At 49.3% G+C, this 18,521-nt stretch overlaps 1 protein-coding gene across 11 annotated transcripts; it reads left to right on the top strand.

Moving 5' to 3' along the window:
- Nucleotides 1-24: 24 nt before the first annotated feature.
- On the top strand, nucleotides 25-18,411 carry TAFA3 (TAFA chemokine like family member 3). Of its 11 annotated transcripts, none has more exons than XM_032302882.1 (7): nucleotides 25-387; nucleotides 1,569-1,627; nucleotides 2,918-3,129; nucleotides 3,693-3,846; nucleotides 4,614-4,738; nucleotides 6,573-6,669; nucleotides 8,880-8,960. In XM_032302882.1, exons 2-6 carry the CDS (start codon nucleotides 1,594-1,596, stop codon nucleotides 6,657-6,659), a joined length of 612 nt encoding a protein of 203 aa, XP_032158773.1. In that variant the 5' UTR covers nucleotides 25-387; nucleotides 1,569-1,593; the 3' UTR covers nucleotides 6,660-6,669; nucleotides 8,880-8,960. The 11 variants fall into 11 exon arrangements, with proteins under 11 accessions (XP_032158773.1, XP_032158775.1, XP_032158774.1 ...); XM_032302884.1 differs by lacking the exons at nucleotides 6,573-6,669; nucleotides 8,880-8,960 and adding exons at nucleotides 5,011-5,052; nucleotides 5,828-5,934; XM_032302883.1 differs by lacking the exons at nucleotides 6,573-6,669; nucleotides 8,880-8,960 and adding exons at nucleotides 5,011-5,052; nucleotides 5,634-5,915.
- Nucleotides 18,412-18,521: the final 110 nt, after the last annotated feature.

Genomic DNA, 18,521 nt, shown 5'->3' with positions numbered 1-18,521 from the left:
CGCCCGTCTGGGCCCGCCCGCCCAGCAGAGCGCTCGGCGCTGCGCGGGTAGCTGTCCGGGAGGAGGCTGTGGTGCCCGCGGCGGGCTGGCGGAGCGGGGACGGTCCCCGGCCCCAGAAAGGAGGCGACGGCTGCAGGCTCTCTGGCCTGCCGGCGGGAGCCTCCAAAACACCGCGGCTGGCCTCGCAGAGCTGGCGTGGTGGGCCAGGAGGTCCCCGTGCGCGGAGTAGGGCCGGGCATGACCGTGAGGCCAGTTTGGCCAAAGCTCCGCCGCCTCGGGGACGCGGCAGCAACTAGGTGAGGGACACGAGGCTCCTGGCTCGACAGCACTCGCGCCGGCCGCTCCCGCTTGAAGTCCGCCTTTCGGAGTCTTGGTGCCGGACTCAGAGGCAAGTGGGCACCGCCGTGGGGCGGGTGGATCCTGGGGCTCAGAATTTGGAGCAGTGAGTGGGCGCTGGAGGGGGCGGGGAGAAGACAGGGAAACTTAAAGCTTCTCGTGGTCCACATCCTCAACGCTATGCTGGTATGCTGGCTGCTAATTCAGCCTCCCCATACCTTGCATCCGGGTTTGGGGGAAACTGAGGCAGGAGTGTGGAAGCCCAGAACAAATCCTAGAAGCTTCTTTCCCCCCTTCTCCCGAGGGAGGGAATAGAATGCCTGAGAACTCAGCCCAAAAGTACACACCCCCATCTTTTGGGTCTTGGGGTTCAGAGGAGAGCTGGGTTGGATGGTGTGGCAGCTCAGAAGGAAAAGGGATGAGGACTGCCTGAGAGAGAAGACAAAGCTGTATTTGAAATGATCAAAATGAAGGTTCCTGAAGGGGACAGCGAGAGGAGATACCCACTCAGAAAAGAGATACATCGAGAAGGCTGGGAAGCATTTACCCGTGAACACACCTGTCTCTGGGATATTGGCACCACTTCTTCCATCTGTCCCCATAGTCCTCTCAGCCCCACCATCCTACCTGCTTCAGCTCCACCTCCCCCTTGGAGGCTGAAGGAGGAGAGGTCTTTCAGAAGAATGCAGAGGCTGTCGGGCTGGGGGCCCTGAGACCCGGAGGCACCCCATTCTAGCCCTCCAGAAGGGAAATGGGGGTGACGGGGGCAGAATGGAGCCAGCTCCGCTCCAGTCCAGGACGCAGGTGCAGTGGAACTAGGAGGTGGAGGCAAAAGGATTCAAGACGTAGGGGTCTTTTCCCGGAGCCTCTTGGAGCAACATTTTGTCAGATCCTGCTCAGATATCCGTCCCTGGCCTTCGGCTCCCTCCCAAGGCCAGAGCTGTGATAGCCTTGATTCCTAGACACCTCCCCACTGTCTGCCCTGCTTCACTCCTGGGCCAGAGAAATCCTCAGGCTACTCTTCTCAGGCTAGCTGCCATGTGTGTTCCCAGAGTCTGCAACGCAGAGGAGAGCCTCTGGCCCCGCCCTGCTCCTTGAGGAACAGCTTCACAAATGGGCTCTACTCCAGGGCACCTTTTGTCCTCACCCAGGTGCTCCCTCACCTCCTGTAGGGCCACGGGCTCCCTCTGTTCCTGTCCACACCACCCCCAAGAATCTTTCCTACTTGCCTCGGTGGAGTAAGTCTGAGGCCTGTGAATGAACAGACAGAAGCTGGAAGATCCCCAAAAAAGTGAGTGAGGAGACACCGAAGAGGGGACAGTTGAGGGGATGGTGGTGGGGACAGAGATCAAGAACCCAGTCCACAGTCCCGGCATTTGGTTTGGCCTCTGGTGATCCCAGGGAAGTGCTGACACCTGAGGGACTCCAGCGATGTCCCAAGGGGCCAGGACATCAGTGCAGTGGAGGAGGGGACAGACTCCTGTTATGCCTGGGCAGCCCCCTGCTGCTCTCTGCCTCTGTGTCCTTGGGATCCCCTCTGTCTCTAGCTCATCCTCTGGGATAGATGAGAGGCCTGACCCATCAAGGTTAGAGGAGGAAAAGCTCAAGTGGTGAGGTAGGAATAGGCCAGGCTTCTGGGCTCGGGCACCCCCATGTGCTGCCTGGCCTGGGGCAATCATTTGACTTCCATTAGCCCTGGTGTCATTTCTTCTTTTCTAAATTTAAAATTTGTTGAAAAAGAATTGCTTACGTTCTTACAGTTTAAGAGCCTCCCACCCCCACCCCTGTCCGCCAGAAGAAAAGCAACAGGGAAAAAGATTAAGTCTCCCTTCTACCTCCATCTCTCAGCGAACTGGTTCCCCCTCTTGGTGACACTCAATATTACTAGGTTTTCTTTGGTACCTTTTCCAGAGCTAGCTTATACATATTTAAGCAACATATATATAATCCCTCCCTTTAACGCATTTTCTACACCCCATCCTGCACTTTGTGGTGCACTTATTGTGGTGCACAATAAGCCTTCATGGTGGCTTATTGTTAGAGATCATTACATGCCTCAGTACATAAAGCATTTCCTCCTTCTGTGGAGGAGCGGTCTGGATGTAACTGCATTTGTACAGATGCCCCACAAATGTATTTAGCCATTCCTTTATTGATGGTTGTTTTGGTTCTGTCCAGGCTTTGTGAGGATCAGTTTGCTCATCTGTCAAATAGGTACAAATAATCCCACTTTGTAGGACAGTTGTGAAGGCTGCAGGAGCATGTATGTGACATGCCCAGGTCAAGGGCTCAAAAAAATGGGAGTCAGCAGTATAGTTCCTCCCGTGGCCCTCCAAGACCCTTCAAGGCCCTCTTAAAAGGCCTCTCCCCCCACAGAGCTCTCCGTGGTGGTTTTCCCAACTGGACATTCTCCCTCTCGGACACCTTGTACCAGGCTGGACATCTTATGCCAGGCTGAGGGCCGCTGTGGATAAGGTGTGCATCCTGCCCGCCTCTGGGCCTCCCAGAGCGCATGGTGCTGGGGCTGGGCCCTGCGGAGCTCCTGCTCTGTGTTGAGCCGGCTGTGTGCTTCTCTCCCCAGGATGTGTGAGAGGACCTCTCAGAACCGGAGCGCGGGCCACTGGCTGCTGGCACTTTCCCTGGCCTGGCTGTGGACCCTCCTCGCCTCAGCTTCCTTGCAGCCGCCAACTCCCACAGGTCTGGGGCAGGCGACAGAGCCTGGGGGAGGGTTTCCCTGGAGGCCTGGAGAGCTGGGCACTGCTCCACCCCGTTCTAGAGCCCGCCGATCGCCGGGTAAAATGTGGATTCTAGGGTTTCTGGCTCCTTTTCTGTTTTTCACCCAGGAAAATCTGCCCCCTTCTGCCATCCCAGCCCAGAGAAGTTGTGGGCAGACCTGTGGCTCCCTTTCCTTGCAGGCCAGACCATGTTCTGCAGGGAGAGAGGCAGTGGGGAGGAGGCTTAAGTTCAACCTCCTGGCCTAATTCTGTGGTATTGCTTTTGGGATGGCTAAAGCCTGTGTAAGCTGATGATCCTCCCCACGCATTTTAAGCCCCCGGGCCCTCACCCGGAAGAAGCTGGAGGAAGTAGGGGCTGGTGGGGATTTCCACCTTTCTTCCTCTGCCCAAGAGCCTGAGTCTGCGGAAGAGGAGTGAGCGCCGCCTCACTGGGGCGGAAGGAAAGACCAGCGAGACCGCTGAAGGAGCCGGGGGATTTCCTGTTTCCTCCTCTTCCCCTGCCGCAGGCCGCCCTTTGAACATCCCTCCCCCTGGCTGGGAGGAGTGCCCGAGAAAAAGCAGGGCAGGTGGGAGGAGAGCTGGGTTTCCTGAAGGGGCTGAGCCCTGATCTCCTACACCACTTCAGTCCTGGCGAAGCAGGGCGCCTGCGAAGTGATTGCGGCTCATCGCTGCTGCAACCGGAACCGCATCGAGGAGCGCTCCCAGACGGTCAAGTGCTCCTGCTTTTCCGGCCAGGTGGCGGGCACCACCCGCGCAAAGCCCTCCTGCGTGGACGGTGAGTGAGAGGCCGGCCCACCGGGGAGGGCCCAGTCACAGAGATAAGAAGTTCTGTCTGGGGCGCGTGGGTGTCTCAGCGGGTTAAAGCCTCTACCTTGGGCTCAGGTCATGATCTCAGGGTAGGGTCCTGGAATCGAGTCCCGCATTGGGCTCTCTGCTCCGCAGGGAGCCTGCTCCCCACCCCCACTTCATCCCCCGCCTGCCTCTCTGCCTGCTTGTGACCTCTCTGTCAAATAAATAAATAAAATCTTAAAAAAAAAAAAAAAAAAAAAGATCAGTCTAGGCCGCACCATCTGCTCGGATACAATTTCATACCAGCCCAGGGCTTTTGTGATCGGTCTGAAATGATGGGTAACCTCTGCAGGGAGGAGGGCAGATGGGACTGTCCGCTCCATAGAGAAGGAGGGGTCCTGTTCGTGAGGGCCCTTCCTCTTATCCGCACACCCTGCCTGATGGGCGGGAGTGAGATGAGACATTCTGTCTCACAAATCTTTGCTCCCAAACTGGGCAGCAGACCTTGACCTCTTCCCCTCCTGCTCCTCCATCGGCCTCTTACACACGCCCTCCTCTTGTTCCCCTGTGGCCTTGACGTGGACACACAGGGGTCACTCACACCCACCCCTCTCTGAGGATCCCACCCGTGCTCATGAGCTCCCTCACGTGGCAGGGCTGAAAAGGTGCCCGCTTGGGCTCTCACACACGCAGGCCCACCAGAGGGCTCCTTGGAGAGCTTGCCCTGCCTCTCCTTGCCCCCTGCTCCCACAGCCTCCATCGTCTTGCGGAAGTGGTGGTGTCAGATGGAGCCCTGCCTGCCGGGGGAAGAGTGCAGAGTGCTCCCGGATCTGTCAGGATGGAGCTGCAGCGGCCGACACAAAGTCAAAACCACCAAGGTATCCCGGGACGGCCCCTCTATCCCTCCCTACTCTTCCCCCTTCCAATTGAGTGTGGAGGGACAGGGCTCAGGAGGGGTTGGGAGGGGGTGGTTTCCAGGAGATCTGTGTCCTCAGGTGAGATCCGTGAACTATGTGGGCACATGCCCGGACAGTCCCTCTGGACTGTCTCCACTCTGGGGACTGGAGTTAGGGCCTTAGGGTTTGAAGTCTGATGTGTCCTGGGCCAATCCTTGATGCTCCATATGCCTTGGTTTCCTTTTCTCCCTAAGGTGAGTTTGTCTTCGAGAAAATGGCAGGTCCATAAGAACAAGGTAGAGAATTAGGAAATGGTCCAGATAATTCAGAGGGGAGTCTGTGCAGGGAGCCCCTCTGCCCACTCACCCCTGCTGCAGACCCCACCCCTACCCCCCGGATTAACTCCTTACAGCTCACACCTGTCTTCCTCTCATCTTACCTTTGAGGGCACCCAAGAGGATTATTACTTTCATGGTTTACTGCCTGCCACCACAGAACAAGGAGTAATTAAAATTGTATCAAACTCATTAGCAATTCCATGTGTGTCATAACTAATCAGTGGCATGGCTGTGCCATCACCATTTGTAAAGATGAGTGACACGTGAGGCAAGGCAGATCCCTTCCCATCACCGGGAGAGCAAACAAGGAGACACATAAACAGAAGAGAAGGCAGCCTTTGGGGCTCTGAAGAGAGCTGCATATTTGGGGAGCACAGAAGAGAAGGAGCCACAGCTAGGAAAAATGTAGCGCTTTCTAGCTGCAAGCAGGCAAGGGAGACAGCCATTCTGAGCCTGGTTAAGACCAGAAGAGAGTGAGACCCACCACAGGGCTTGCGACATTTGTCACTGTTTTATAGTTTTGCATTTGTTGCCCATAGATGCTGTGCCTACAGTTTGGGTCATCAGTCTGAAGCAAGTGCTCTGATGTGTGCTTGATTTACTGTGCTCTCCCAGTCTGCACTGCTTAGGGATAAGGGAACAACACTGATGACCTTCATGTGACCTTCATCTCCTGGGGAGTCTTAGGCATTCCTTTCTCCATTCCTTTCTCCCCCCATCACCTGCTCTCTAGGTCACACGATAGCTCTTGGGTCATGTGCTGGACAGGACAGCTTGACTGAGCCATGGACTGAAGAATGGTATTATTATCAGCCAGCAAAAGTGGAGATTCACTTACCTGGACACATGCCCTGTGCCAAGTGCAGAATCACTCTTCCCAGGGGGCATCTCAGTTGAGTTACTCAGCAGATAAGGACAGATCTCTGGCCACATACCTGGTGTTGTGCTGGGTTCTCCTGGGGGACCCAGAAGAAGGTCAAGATACAATTCCTGTCCTTGAGGAATGTCCAGTCAAGTTGGAGAGTTGTTGAAAGACAATTGAGCTAATTGAGGTTAAAGCACATGGTATGGGACTTTACCATGTAGACCGTATATGGGTCATGTGCTGTGGACATGGTGGGGGTGTGAGGGTGAGACCCCCATGACCCTTTGGCCAACCCCTCAGCTCAAGGCAAGAAGACAAGAAGTCACATTCACCACCTGCCACATCCCTCTCTCACGTCAGTCTGAACACCCAGCAAGCTGCCAACATGCCCAAGGAAAACCTTTCCCCCCATGAGAGACCAGCTGTACCTCTTTTGCATGGGACTGGGTTGACTTGGGGAGTGAAAGCTGACATGAAGCCAGACAACTTTCTAGCAAAGCTCTGCAGAGGTGTGGCCTGGTTTGGGCTATTCAATGGGAATGAAACATACAGGCCCTTAAAATCACTCCCATGCAAAGACCTCAAGTTTTTGTTTGTTTGCTTATTTCAACAGATGAGGAAGCTGAGTCCCAAAGAGGAAAGAGGACTTGCCCCAGATCTCCCAGTTTGGGGTTCCAAATCTCTAAGGCTTTTTGCTTAACCCAGATACGGTATTCAACCTGGGTCTTCCATGTTGTTTGTATCTCAAGAAGAGAAGCCTGCAGGGGACTGGCAGGATAGCAGCAACATTTTTCTTGGGAGACTCTAGAACAGGTCCCTGTTACCTGAAGTAATCCAGAATACTTACATGCCAGCATGTGGGACCACTGGATCTCCACTCGGCCCTCAGCCCTCAAAATTACTACCAGGCCCCATGATAGCCAGAGATCATTCAGCCCAGTTACATCCGGGCACTCTGAGCCGGCAGCCCCGTTGTGTCTAGTCTGACACATCTCTCCCAGAGGACTTAGGCTGAATGGAATTCTCAGAGGCTCTGGCTCTAGGAGAGGCTCTGGGTGGAGTCCAGGGCCTACTGGGCCATAGGGGAGCCCTTGCAGGGCTGGATGGAGCCTCTGTCCAGGATTGAGGGTTGGCAAAGTCAGACTGACATAGGCTTTAGGGACTCAGAGACGGAGGCTAGGCGGGTATCTCATCAGTACAAGAATTATAGGCTCAGTGACCACTAGGATCAGCTGGGATCTGCTGGGACCACCAGGATCTCAGGATGTGTGTCGGGGGCATGGAGCTTGAAGGGAAGGGTGTCAGCAGAGACCAACCAGGACGATGCTGACCTCTGACCCCCGGATGATGAGCTGAGGCTGAACCTCAGCCCATCATTGCTGCTTCCTCTTCTTCCCCAAGCAGTAGAACCAAGACTGTTCACTCCACTCGAGGGTGTTTTTCTTGTTTTTGTTTCGTTCTGGTTTGGGCAATGGGGTGGAAAATTATGCCAGCTTCTCACTCGTCTGTAAATATCAGACTCTCTCTCACTCTCTGACTTTGAATCTCTGCACATGGTGGGTTCAGGGAGTGGGGTAGTCAAGGAGTAGGTCTGAGGTTGTCAGCTCTTCCTTTAAGACTGGGGAATGGGCTAGGTTAGCACACTTTCTGGAAAGGGCCAGATAGCAATTATTTTAAGCTTTTATAAGCCATATATACAGTCTCTGACATGTTTTTCTTTGTTGTTGTGTGTTTTGTCTTTTAAAAAAGCCTTTTAAAAAATGTAACAACCATTCCTGGCTCAAGGGCTGTACAAAACCAGACCCCAGGCTGTTTTTGGAAGGTTGCCAGTCCTTGTGAACCTTTGAAGGCAGGCGTTCTATGCAGCTTGGGGCTGCCTCCCAGCCTCCTGGCCTGCCTTCGGTGAAGTGGAGGGGCTGGGTTGGGTTTTGTTTTCCTTCTAATGCTCCTTGAGAGATTGGTGACTGAATTATTTAGACTACAAATGAGGCAGCTTTAGCAGAGTCACACAATAAAGGCCTGCTCTTCTGAAAGCCAGAAGAGCTTCTCTACTCCCTCCCCATCCCTTGAGACTGTGTACAGGAAAATTGGGGGGTGGGGAACAGCTCCTTGCCCATTTGCTGCATCCACAGGCTGCTGGGGTAGGAGCTGGGGGAGCCCAAGAGAGTGAGGATGATGCTGTATAAATTCTCCCCACCAGCTGCCCACCAGCACCAGCCCCTGCCTCAGCCAGAGTCCTGATTCCCTGATCCTCCCTGAGGTCCCTCCTCTGTGCTTGCAGAGAAAGCCTCTTTCCTCTGGCACTGGAATTTGCCTCCATTTCCTCATGACCCACTCATCCATTTATTTGGTGGGATTTGGGGGCTGTCCTTTATCTGGCTGGAAGAGCTTCACACAACACAGGAGGGACTAGTGGAGAAGAGAAAGCCTCCCACCTCCAACAGTAGCTCTCTAGAGTCCTGTTTCCAACTGAGTCAATATTTTTGGCCATTTTGTAGCAACTTTAATGGAAGTTTAGGAATGCAAATTAATTTTCCTGGAGCAGAGGGGTCCTGGAGTCATTTGTCTCTGGGCTGGGCTCTCAGATTCTCTCAGGCTAGCTAGTATGCCCCCGCCCTCAGCTGCACAAGCCTTAGGAAGGTTGTCAAGTACCAGAGATCATGTGGTTAATTTCTGTGACCTCCAGTGGGTTTCATTAAGTTCTATGAGTGACATTGTCACTAATTGCCCCAGACAGTTGCCTCAGGTTGAGGCTGTAGCTAGATCAGTTAGCCAACTCTCTCATTTGACAGATGAGGAAAGGGAGTCTCTGAGAGGTTAGGTGATTGGCTCAAAGTAACATAGCAAGGTGGTGGTACATCCAACCCAGTGATCCAGACAAGTGTTCTTGGCTGTACATTGCCTCTGTACTTCCATACAGATGAGGAACCTGAAAAGAAGCCAGGATTTTTAGCAAGGATGGTTGTGAAAGAGTCTCATTCTACAATCTCCAAACCCTGTGGGTGCAAGAGGACAAATGAAGGATGGGAAGCATTTAGAGATATTCACAGAAAGAGAGAAATAAAGACAAAAAGGAGGGTCGAGAAAACTCATTCAGAGGAACATCAAAATACCAAAGCACAAATCAAAACAAATAAAAATAATCAGAAGAAAGCTGATGCCACACCCAAAACAGTGGATTTTTGTCCTTTCTGAAGGAGATAGAATGGAGCTCCTATCAAAGTTCGGAAGACCCATGAGGCCAGCTTTGATGGCTTTTGGCTTCTTTAGATTCTAGTGTGGGGTTCTGCAAACTAAGGCCCTTGGGTTGAATCTGGCCCACCGACTGCCTTTGCAAATAAAGTTTTATTGGAACATAGCTGTACTCATTTGTTTATTATTGTCTGGGACTACTTCCCTACTGGGACAGCAGCTGAGTCACTACAAAGAAACCATAAGACCCACGGGGCCTAAAATATTTACTATCAGACCCTTTCTAGTAAACTTTTGCCAATCCCTGGACTTCTGGTTTTGTTTGTTTGTTTGTGGGGTTTTTTTCCCCCTCCTGTTTTAATTGAACCTTTCTCAGTATGTGCCTGCAATCTGGAAAATGATGATTCAATGTTGTATTTCTGGGTTTGGTATTTCTTGGAGACTGTGCCTGTGTCCCCTTTAATCCTTTCCAGTGCCATTTGTGAGACCTAACCACCAAAGGAATGAAGACATAAAGACTAGGAGGCCAAGAGAAAGACTTGAAGCAGATAAATGCTTCCTCAATATTGCTGGGTCCCCCAATAATGGGTCCATGGTCAAAGGAGCGAGACTGATACAAAGTGAAGGTCAAGCAAAGCTTTATTTCGCGCCAAACATCAAGAACCAAACTGACCGTCAAACAGACCGGTTGGGGCCACCCTTTATAGAGAGGGCGACCCGTCCCTGCCTCACAGACTAACTTTTATAGAGCAAAGGCCATGTGGTTGAGCCTGGCCACACACAGGTGGCCGATGAGATTACAACACACAGAGAAAGCTGCACAGTCATGCTAGGTCCCACAGGGGTGGCCAATTGAATTACAATTCACCTATAGTAGCTATTTGAACTAGCCTATCACCTTGGTCAGAATCCGCGCCCAAAAGGCAGGGCCCACACTCCTTGGTAGCTAGGGAGACAGTATCCACGCTCTACTGATTGTCTTTCTCCACCTGACCCAACTCATTTCTGCATTCGGGCTGTTATCTCCACCTGACCTGACCCACCCTTGTATTTGGGCATAGTTATCTGGGACTGGTTTCCTGGACTTGCTTTTAAGTAAGTTCCCCTGGGAGGGGCAGGGTCAATTTAAGTTTTACTGCATGAACAACAAAATGGCTGTTCAACCGAAGTGGGGCTGCTCTGGCTAAATAGGCCCTTACATTCCCCCCACTTTTCTTTGGAGATTAGTCAAATTCTTGACTCTTCTAGTCTCTTTTCACGGCTGCCAGCCTGTTTTTAATGACTCCAGTGTGATTTACCCAGAAACAGCATTTCTCTCCTAGGGCTACACAGAGCCCCCCTTTTCTAGAAATACTATGTCAAGCCCTAATTGTCTATATTTCCCACCTATATTTTAACATCAGGAGCAACAATGAACTTAATGAACTCATTTTTGGGGGGGGTGTTTTTTTTTTTTGAGTCTTAGCTTTAGTTCCACGACTGGTGGGGTCCATCGGCAGCGGCACCCATCTCTGAGGGGCATCCTCATCCTTGGCTCGTTTGATGTGACCTGTGCAAATCCAGGCCCCAATGCCCTCAACTTTATTGCCATGGGGGTGGTCAGGATGACAGTAAATGGTCCCTTCCAGAAAGGCTCCAAGTTTCCCACTTGGTGGCAGCGTATCCAAACCAAGTCCCCGGGTTGGTAGGGATGTGGTTCCACCTGCGTCTCCATCCCATTGTGGGCAGTTTGGATCCCTGTGAAGGTTCCTTCCAAGACAGACTGCAATGCCTGCAATGACTTGTTTAAGCAGGGTGTACATTGTGCCCTGAGGAGTGCGAAAGGAAGGAGATCTACCCATCCACTGCCAGTCTCCAGAATTAGCTTTGTCAGGGTCTATTTAAAAGTTCGATTCATTCTCTCTCCTTGCCCGGAACTCTGGGGCCGGTAGGCACAATGTAGCGTCCAATTAGTGCCTACAGCCTTGGCCAATGCCTGTGAGACTGAACTCACAAATGCAGGGCCGTTGTCTGACCTGATCACGAGAGGTACCCAAACCTCTAGTAGCTTTTTGCTACCACTCCCGTCGTCTCGTGTGTGGCAGAAAAAGCCTCTACCCAGCCTACCGTCCATATAGATGTTGGCGGTCTTACCCTTGGCCATCTGCAGTGCCTTGGTGAGTAAAATCAGCTCTGCTTTTTGCACCGAGGTTCCGTGTGGCAGGGCTGTCGTCCAGAGTTTCTGCTCAGGAGAAACCACCGCAGCCCCCACATACCTTGTTCCATCGACCATGTAGTTACTACTTCTGTCTGTGAATTGAGTCATCTCCACATCCAGGAGGGGAGTGTCTCTGAGATCCAGCCTTATTCTTGTGTCCTGGGTTAGGACCTCCTGCAGTTGTATGGGTGGTCAGCCAGCTCCTCCCACAGCAATGTGGCTGGATTTAGCACCGCTGGGGGCCAGAAAGTCACTTTTGGTTTATTGAGGAGGAGGGCCTGATATCCCGTCACTCGGGTATTTGTCATCCACTGGTCTGGTGGAGTCTGGAGAAGGCCCTTGATAGCGTGAGGGGTGGTCAAGATAAGATTTTGACCCAAAGTCAATTTACTTGCATCCTTGACCAGGAGGGCCATGACAGTAATTATGCGGAGGCAAGAGTTGGGAACCCAGCTGCTACTGGATCTAGCTTCTTGCCAAGACAGGCTACTGGCCTTTGCCAAGGCCCCAGAGTCTGAGTCAAAACTCTTTCGGCCACCCCTGCCTTTTCATCCACATACAAGTGGAAGGGCTTGGTAACATCTGGGATGGCCAATGCTGGGGCACTCAGTAAGGCTGTTTGTAATTCCTGAAATCCTCTTTCTGCCCCAGTTGTCCACTCTATCATAGTGAGTCCTCTCTTAGCCAGTTCGTAGAGAGGTTGCGCCATAACCATGAATCGTAGTATCCACAGCCTACAGTAGCCCACCGTCCCAAGAAACTCCCTTGTGGAGATCAAAGCCTAAATAAGTGGCATGGCTCTGACAAAGCTGTGCTTTCATTGCTGACACCTGATACCATTTCTCCTGCAGAGCAAAGACAACCAAATCTAGCCATAAAGATGTGTTATTAAAACATAATTTTCTCTCTAAAATAACCCTCATTCCCAGAGATAGCCAAATCAGGACTAATTCATTTGAAGAACAAGTCCAGTTTTAACAAACTTGGCCTAATTATTCACATAAGCTCAGCAAGAACAGTGAGTGTGATCATATAAACCTTTTAGAATCTGCTTTGCTGGAACTTCTTATAAGGAATCTCTAGGTTAAACTTTTTTTTTTTTTAAAGATTTTATTTATTTATTTTTCAGAGAGAGAGAGAGCAAGAGCGAGCACAGGCAGAGTGGCAGGCAGAGTCAGAGGGAGAAGCAGGCTCCTTGCGGAGCAAGGAGCCCGATGTGGGACTCGATCCCAGGACGCTGGGATCATGACCCGAGCCGAAGGCAGCTGCTTAACCAACTGAGCCACCCAGGCATCCCCCTAGGTTGAACTTTTAGTAGCCTCTCTGGGCCAGAAGCCAAGCCACGTAGTTGCCATCAGACATGACTGCAATACCTGTCGTGGGCGAATTCCTCTTCCTGAGGTTCCCAAAGTATCCTGCCAGAAAGTGACATTCTTTACTCACCTGGCTAAGCTGCTGGGAACTCTGTAAGCAAGGTATCAGGCCAACAGTTCCAAGGGGCTTTATGGCTCCAGGTTTTGTAAAGTCAACCTTAGTTCCTTTAAGCTGTCTGGTCATGTCTGAGTCTTTTCAAATATGACATTCCAGTCAAAGCCTTGGTAAAATAACCAGTGTTTCCAGTGGTGTCCTGTTACGAGGAGAACAGATTCTTATTGAACTTATGCAAATGACTGATTGCCATGGAAGAAAGAATACATGCTGAGACCTTTTGGTTTCAGAGAGTTCAGATAGAAAAGTTGAATGCCTTGATTTGTTTACAAATGAGTACTTTTACATCTCTGTAAGTTGCAGATAACTTAAGAAAAAGTTTCCCTACTCTGGAAGAGCAAACATTACAGAACCAGTAATGTTTAAAATAAGACAAAACATCAAGAAACACAACATTACAATCTTTCAGTTCATCTAGTCCTATGTTGCTTCCCATGTTGCTAATTCTGGTTTAGTCCAAATGCAGCTTTTACTTCTGGAAATTCTTACTCATTTCAGTTCCAAGATTTTAACATATCAAAGACCTGTATTTGTCCTGAAAGTCTCCCATATGAATTTCCTTTAGGGCGGAATTCATCTTACAAGAGAATTAAAACAATTAAAAATGACAAAAACTCAGAATAGATATGGTTAAATATCAAGTGATGACCCTTATCAAAACATTAAAACTTTAGGAAATGTATAGAACCTCTAGAGTAGTTGCAGCATTTACCCAAATGTAACGCAAAGTTTATCATTGGTTTAGCAGTACTCCCTGAGTAACTTAGCATATCAAGAAAAAGCCTTATGAGTCAATCAAAGAGACCTCATTTACAACTCTGGGCAGGCAAAGAGAAAACCATTTACTTTTTTTTTTTTTTTTTAACAGATCAATTAACCTAAGAAAACTTTGTCCTTTTAAACAGAGAGAAAATACTTTTAAACAGAGAGAAAAATTTTATACCAGTGTCTTTCCTTTTTATTCTTAAGCATGCAGTCTTAAGATAGTGGGTTTACTGCGTTTCCCTCCCATTGTGAATGATGTCGCAGACAAAGGGGAGGGAGACCTTTCGGATGCTGTCCTGCTCACACCCCTCGAGGGAACTTAGGAGTGTCTTAGCTAAAGTCTGTCCGTATAAGCCCCGGACCAGGCTACTCCATGGAGTAGGTGACCGCTATGCCATATGACACCCCGTGAGACTCAGGGAGCCATACAGACAGATTCACACAGTCAGGCACTCTTCAGATTTTAACAGGTTGGACAGCTCCCCTCCCCCGGTATCCCTGGCTAATGGGAGGTGATCAGTCTCCCCTTCCATTCTTTACGAAAGGGTCTGGCTCAGACAGTGGCCCCAGGGCTTTCCTGGTTCAATGGGCAGATCCAGTCAGTTGTCCCTGGCCTCCTATTGTTGGTCCAGCAGGGAGGAGGTGAGCCTTGGCTGTCCAGGACATCCCAGCCTTGGATCCGCTGAAATCAGTGGGGCGAGCCTTAACCCTAGGGCAGGTGCTCCGTTTGCCCTCTGAGGCCCGTCTCCTGTCCCACACCGGTGGTACAATGGGGGATGGTAACGGGGTATTTTCGCAGTCTCTCAAGGCCAAATGGCCCTTTCATGTGAAAGTATTATATATAGAGAGAGAGAGAGGAACCTCAGGAGAGTGCTAAATCACCTTGGGGCTGTTTTTCTTTCTTTATTATTCAAACAGGATCAGGCATCTGGTCTTTTTCTCATTTTTTCTTAGTCCATCCTGACCATACTTAAATTTTTTCTCCTGAAGATTTTCCTTCACAAACCTTCTATAATTTTCCTTTACATTCAGGAAAATACATACATCCCAAGTCATTTTCTTCCAAATAACCATTTCATTTAGGACAAAATTACCTTTTCTTACTTTCCTACATACAGAGTTGCTTTTCTTATTTCCATCAGTCTTAGTTACACTTAGCAGAATTTTATACTCTTAGAAATACCTTAACTTCTAGTGAAGACTAAATATTAACCAATTGTGAACTGTTGCAACAGCAGTTAAGCACAAAATATGTTTACCAACAAATTTCAAAAGCACAACCCTAGTTCCAGCAACCAGTGTTCTAGCATTTTGTCCCATTTTGTTTAATGTTTCAGGTTACCAAAGACTTTGAAAGCTACCTTAACAATTACCCATTAAAATTTTGAGACAGACAATTAACCATCAGTTTAGTCATCTCTTTGTTAACAGATTTTAACAAATAACACAAGCTTATTTGACCTTAAGTAAAAACATTGAAGTTTCACGTTTACTACTGTTAACTCAAAAGATATGTTCATCCTAATTAACCCAACAAACTTAATTTAGTTCAAATACTGATTTACGTTCCACCTGGGCCCACTCCACATCGAATGTTTACCTGAGACCTGGGTGGAAAGGCCACCGACCATCCAAAAGACTGGTCAGGGTCGCCCTCTCTGTAAGGGGCAGCCCCAACCGGTCTGTTGGACGGTTGGTTTGATTCTTGATGCTTGGCGCGAAATAAAGCTTTGCTTGACCTTCGCTTTGTATCAGTCTCTCTCCTTTGACCATGGACCCATTATTGGGGGACCCAACAATATGTTATCACACCTCAGATCAGCTTGGTTCATATTTTCCAAGTTTATGTAACTTCAAGGAAAGAAACTGTGTGTGCACCTCTGAGTAAAGATGTAACTGTATGTACACACACGTTGCTGGCAGTTCTGTGCATCTGTGGTTTGAGTATCTGCCCAAGACTGATAGTTACCATATAGAAAAGCTAGATTGGCACAGAGACTGACTAATCAAGACAGATGCCAGCTGGGATGTCAGGCCAGCGTGCACTGGCTACCCAGGGCTCTGCACGTTCCCACTCTACCTATTAGGACTGAGATGGGACTCCAGAACAGGAGAACACTCATTGCTCTCATCCCTCAGTGTGAGTAGCTAAGCTGGATCCTGACCTCCTGGGACTTGTGATTTGCACTGAGTGTGGGTTGTAGATCTGGGTGTATGCCTGCTGTACGGAAGCTACTGGACTCCAATGGCTGCAAACATTGTATTTGGAAGAGATATGTAGACAAGATAAGGAGGACCAGGCAGCTACCTTTTAAGCCTTACATGAGGCTTAAAACTCCTTTTCAGTCTGGCTTAGGGGGAGAGAACTACAGCCATTTCAAAGGCGAGATTGATCCCTATTTTTGACCACCCACCATCACCTCTATTAGTGAATGTCTAACTTGTTTCAAGCACTGTGTTCGGCTCTTTATATAGGGAATAGTATGTTTAATGGGACTCTTCCCATCTCAGAATTTGGGCAGAGGCCCCAAGGGTCAGGAAAAGAAAGGGAGGTATCAACTATTCTCAAATACTGCCACGTTCTAAATCAAGGCGGTAGACTATTTCTGCTGATCTGGAAAAGTGGTGATTATCCTCTTTCAACTTGCTTGTTTGTCCTGCATAGCATAAAGATGGATTTGGGGGAATAACCGTGGATTATCATAAACTTAATCAGGCTGACTCAATTTCAGCTTCTATCTCAGACATGGTTTCTCTGCTGGAGCAAAGACAACCTTGCACCTGTTACTCAGCTATCGGTCTGGCAAACTTTGTTTCTTTATTCCTGTTAGTAAAGATCACCAGAGGCAGTTAACTTTCAGCCAGAAGGGCCAACAATACACCTTCAGTCTCCTTCCTCAGGGCTTTGTCAACCCCACGGATGCCATCTTGCTGGATGGACCTGGCAAGTGGGAAATAGCATACTTTGGTAATAAGTATGTAAAAAGCATACTTCTTTGGTAAAAAGCATACTAGAGACTTTGGTAAGACCCATGCATGCTGGCTGGCATGAAATAAACCCTATGGAAATTAGGGAAATTGCCACTATGGTAAATTGTCCAAGAGCCTGGTGACTGGGGCCATGTCAAAATATCTCTGCTCAGATGGAAGACAAGTTGCTGCCTTTGGCCACTCCTACCAGTAAGGAAGAGGTACAATGCATAATGGGCCTCTTCAGCTTCCAGAAATAACATGTTCTTCATTTGGGCATGCTGTTCTCACTAATTTGTCAGAAAAGTCAAAAGACTCTCCATTTTGAGTAGGATCCAGAACAAGAGAAGTTTCTGCAAAAAAGTGTAGGATGCTGTGTCAACTTCTCTGTCCCTTGGGCCATACTAACTGTCACATCTGATGGTGCCTGAAGTGTCTGGCACCATATGGAGCCACAGACACTTTGTGGAATCTTTGGCAGCCTCTGAAGATGAATCAGAATAAACCCTTAGGGTTACAGATCAAACTCAGCCATTCTCTTCAGATGACTGCTTTCCTTCTGGAATCTTCCAGCATTTACTGGACACTACTAGAGATTCAATGTTTGATTGTGACTATATTACTGATGGCCTGAACTGCCCATCATAAACAGGGTGTTCTTTGGTCACAAAGCCAAAGAGATGGGCATTCATAGCAGTATCTCGGTGGAAGGGTATGCACACATCACTGGACTTGAGCAAGTCTTAAAGGCAAAAAGAAATTATGTGAACAAGTGCCTCAGGCTCCCATGGCTCCTATTCCTACTAAACTGCCTCCTTTTTCTCATCCCATACATATGGTCTCACAAGAAGGTCTCTAGGACCAGTTGACTGAGGAACAAAAAAATGTTGACCTGCTTTACTGATGGTTCTGCATGGTATGAGTTGGTTCTGCATGATTTGAATTATTTTGGGTACTACCTGAAAGTAGAGAGTTGCCGCACTCCTGCCCTGCTCAGAGGAGACCCTTAAGTCTTCCCAGTATACAGAAATTTGAGGGATACACATAGTTGTTCATTTTGCCTGGAAGGAGAGATGGCCAGAGGTATAGACAGACACTAAAGAAAGGGTGTGTGTTGGGACGCCTGGGTGGCTCAGTGGGTTAAAGCCTCTGCCTTTGGCTCAGGTCATGATCCCAGGGTCCTGGGACTGAGCCCTGCATTGGGCTCTCTGCTCATCAGGGAGCCTGCTTCCCTTCCTCTCTCTGTCTGCCTCTCTGTCTACTTGTAATCCCTATCTGTCAAATAAATAAATAAGATCTTTAAAAAATCTTTAGCTAGGGCTAAATATTTGACTTTTAGTTCAGAGTTTTGAAGGGACTGTATTTGGGAACTTGGTGGTAAGGATGATGGGGAAGAGGTAGGTGGTTAAACCATTCTAAGCTGACACAAAGCGTGAAAATATTCATATCTTACAGGAGTGTTCACCAAAGTATAATGTCATTGGAGGAGATTTTTTTTAAGATTTTTTTTTAAATTTACTTGATAGAGATAGAAGCAGAGAGAGGGGGAGAGAGCCCAAGCAGGGGGAGCAGCAGAGGGAGAGGGAGAAGGAGGCTTCCTTCAGGGAGCCTGATGCTGGGCTCAATCCCAGGACCCTGGGATCATGACCTGGGCTGAAGGCAGATACTTAACTGACTGAGCCACCCAGGCACCCTGGAGGAGGATCTTAATAGTCAAGACAATGAGATACTATATTCTTTCCCCACCCATTTTCTCCAGTTGTCCCTGGCTTTGCCCAGTGGCTCATGATCAAAGTGCATGTGGTAGCCAAGACAGAAGCTCTGCATGTCTCAGCAACTCGGGCTCCTGTTCGTCAAGTCTGATATGGCTACTGCCACTGCCGAGCACTCAACCTGCAACCAGCAGAGACCAGCACTGAAGCCTCAATGTTGGCACCATTTTCCAGGAGA

The sequence above is a fragment of the Mustela erminea genome, chromosome 10, assembly GCF_009829155.1.
Source record: "Mustela erminea isolate mMusErm1 chromosome 10, mMusErm1.Pri, whole genome shotgun sequence".
Classification (NCBI taxonomy): Eukaryota; Metazoa; Chordata; class Mammalia; order Carnivora; family Mustelidae; genus Mustela; species Mustela erminea.
This window is presented reverse-complemented; position numbering and strand designations above follow the sequence as displayed.

Coding starts and splice junctions, on each gene's coding strand:
- TAFA3 (XM_032302879.1), top strand. CDS start 1,594: ATGAACAGACAGAAGCTGGAAGATCCCCAAAAAA. Junction 3,847..4,613: donor AAAGCCCTCCTGCGTGGACG/GTGAGTGAGAGG, acceptor CTGCTCCCACAG/CCTCCATCGTCTTGCGGAAG. Junction 5,053..5,202: donor GGCAGGTCCATAAGAACAAG/GTAGAGAATTAG, acceptor CTTACCTTTGAG/GGCACCCAAGAGGATTATTA.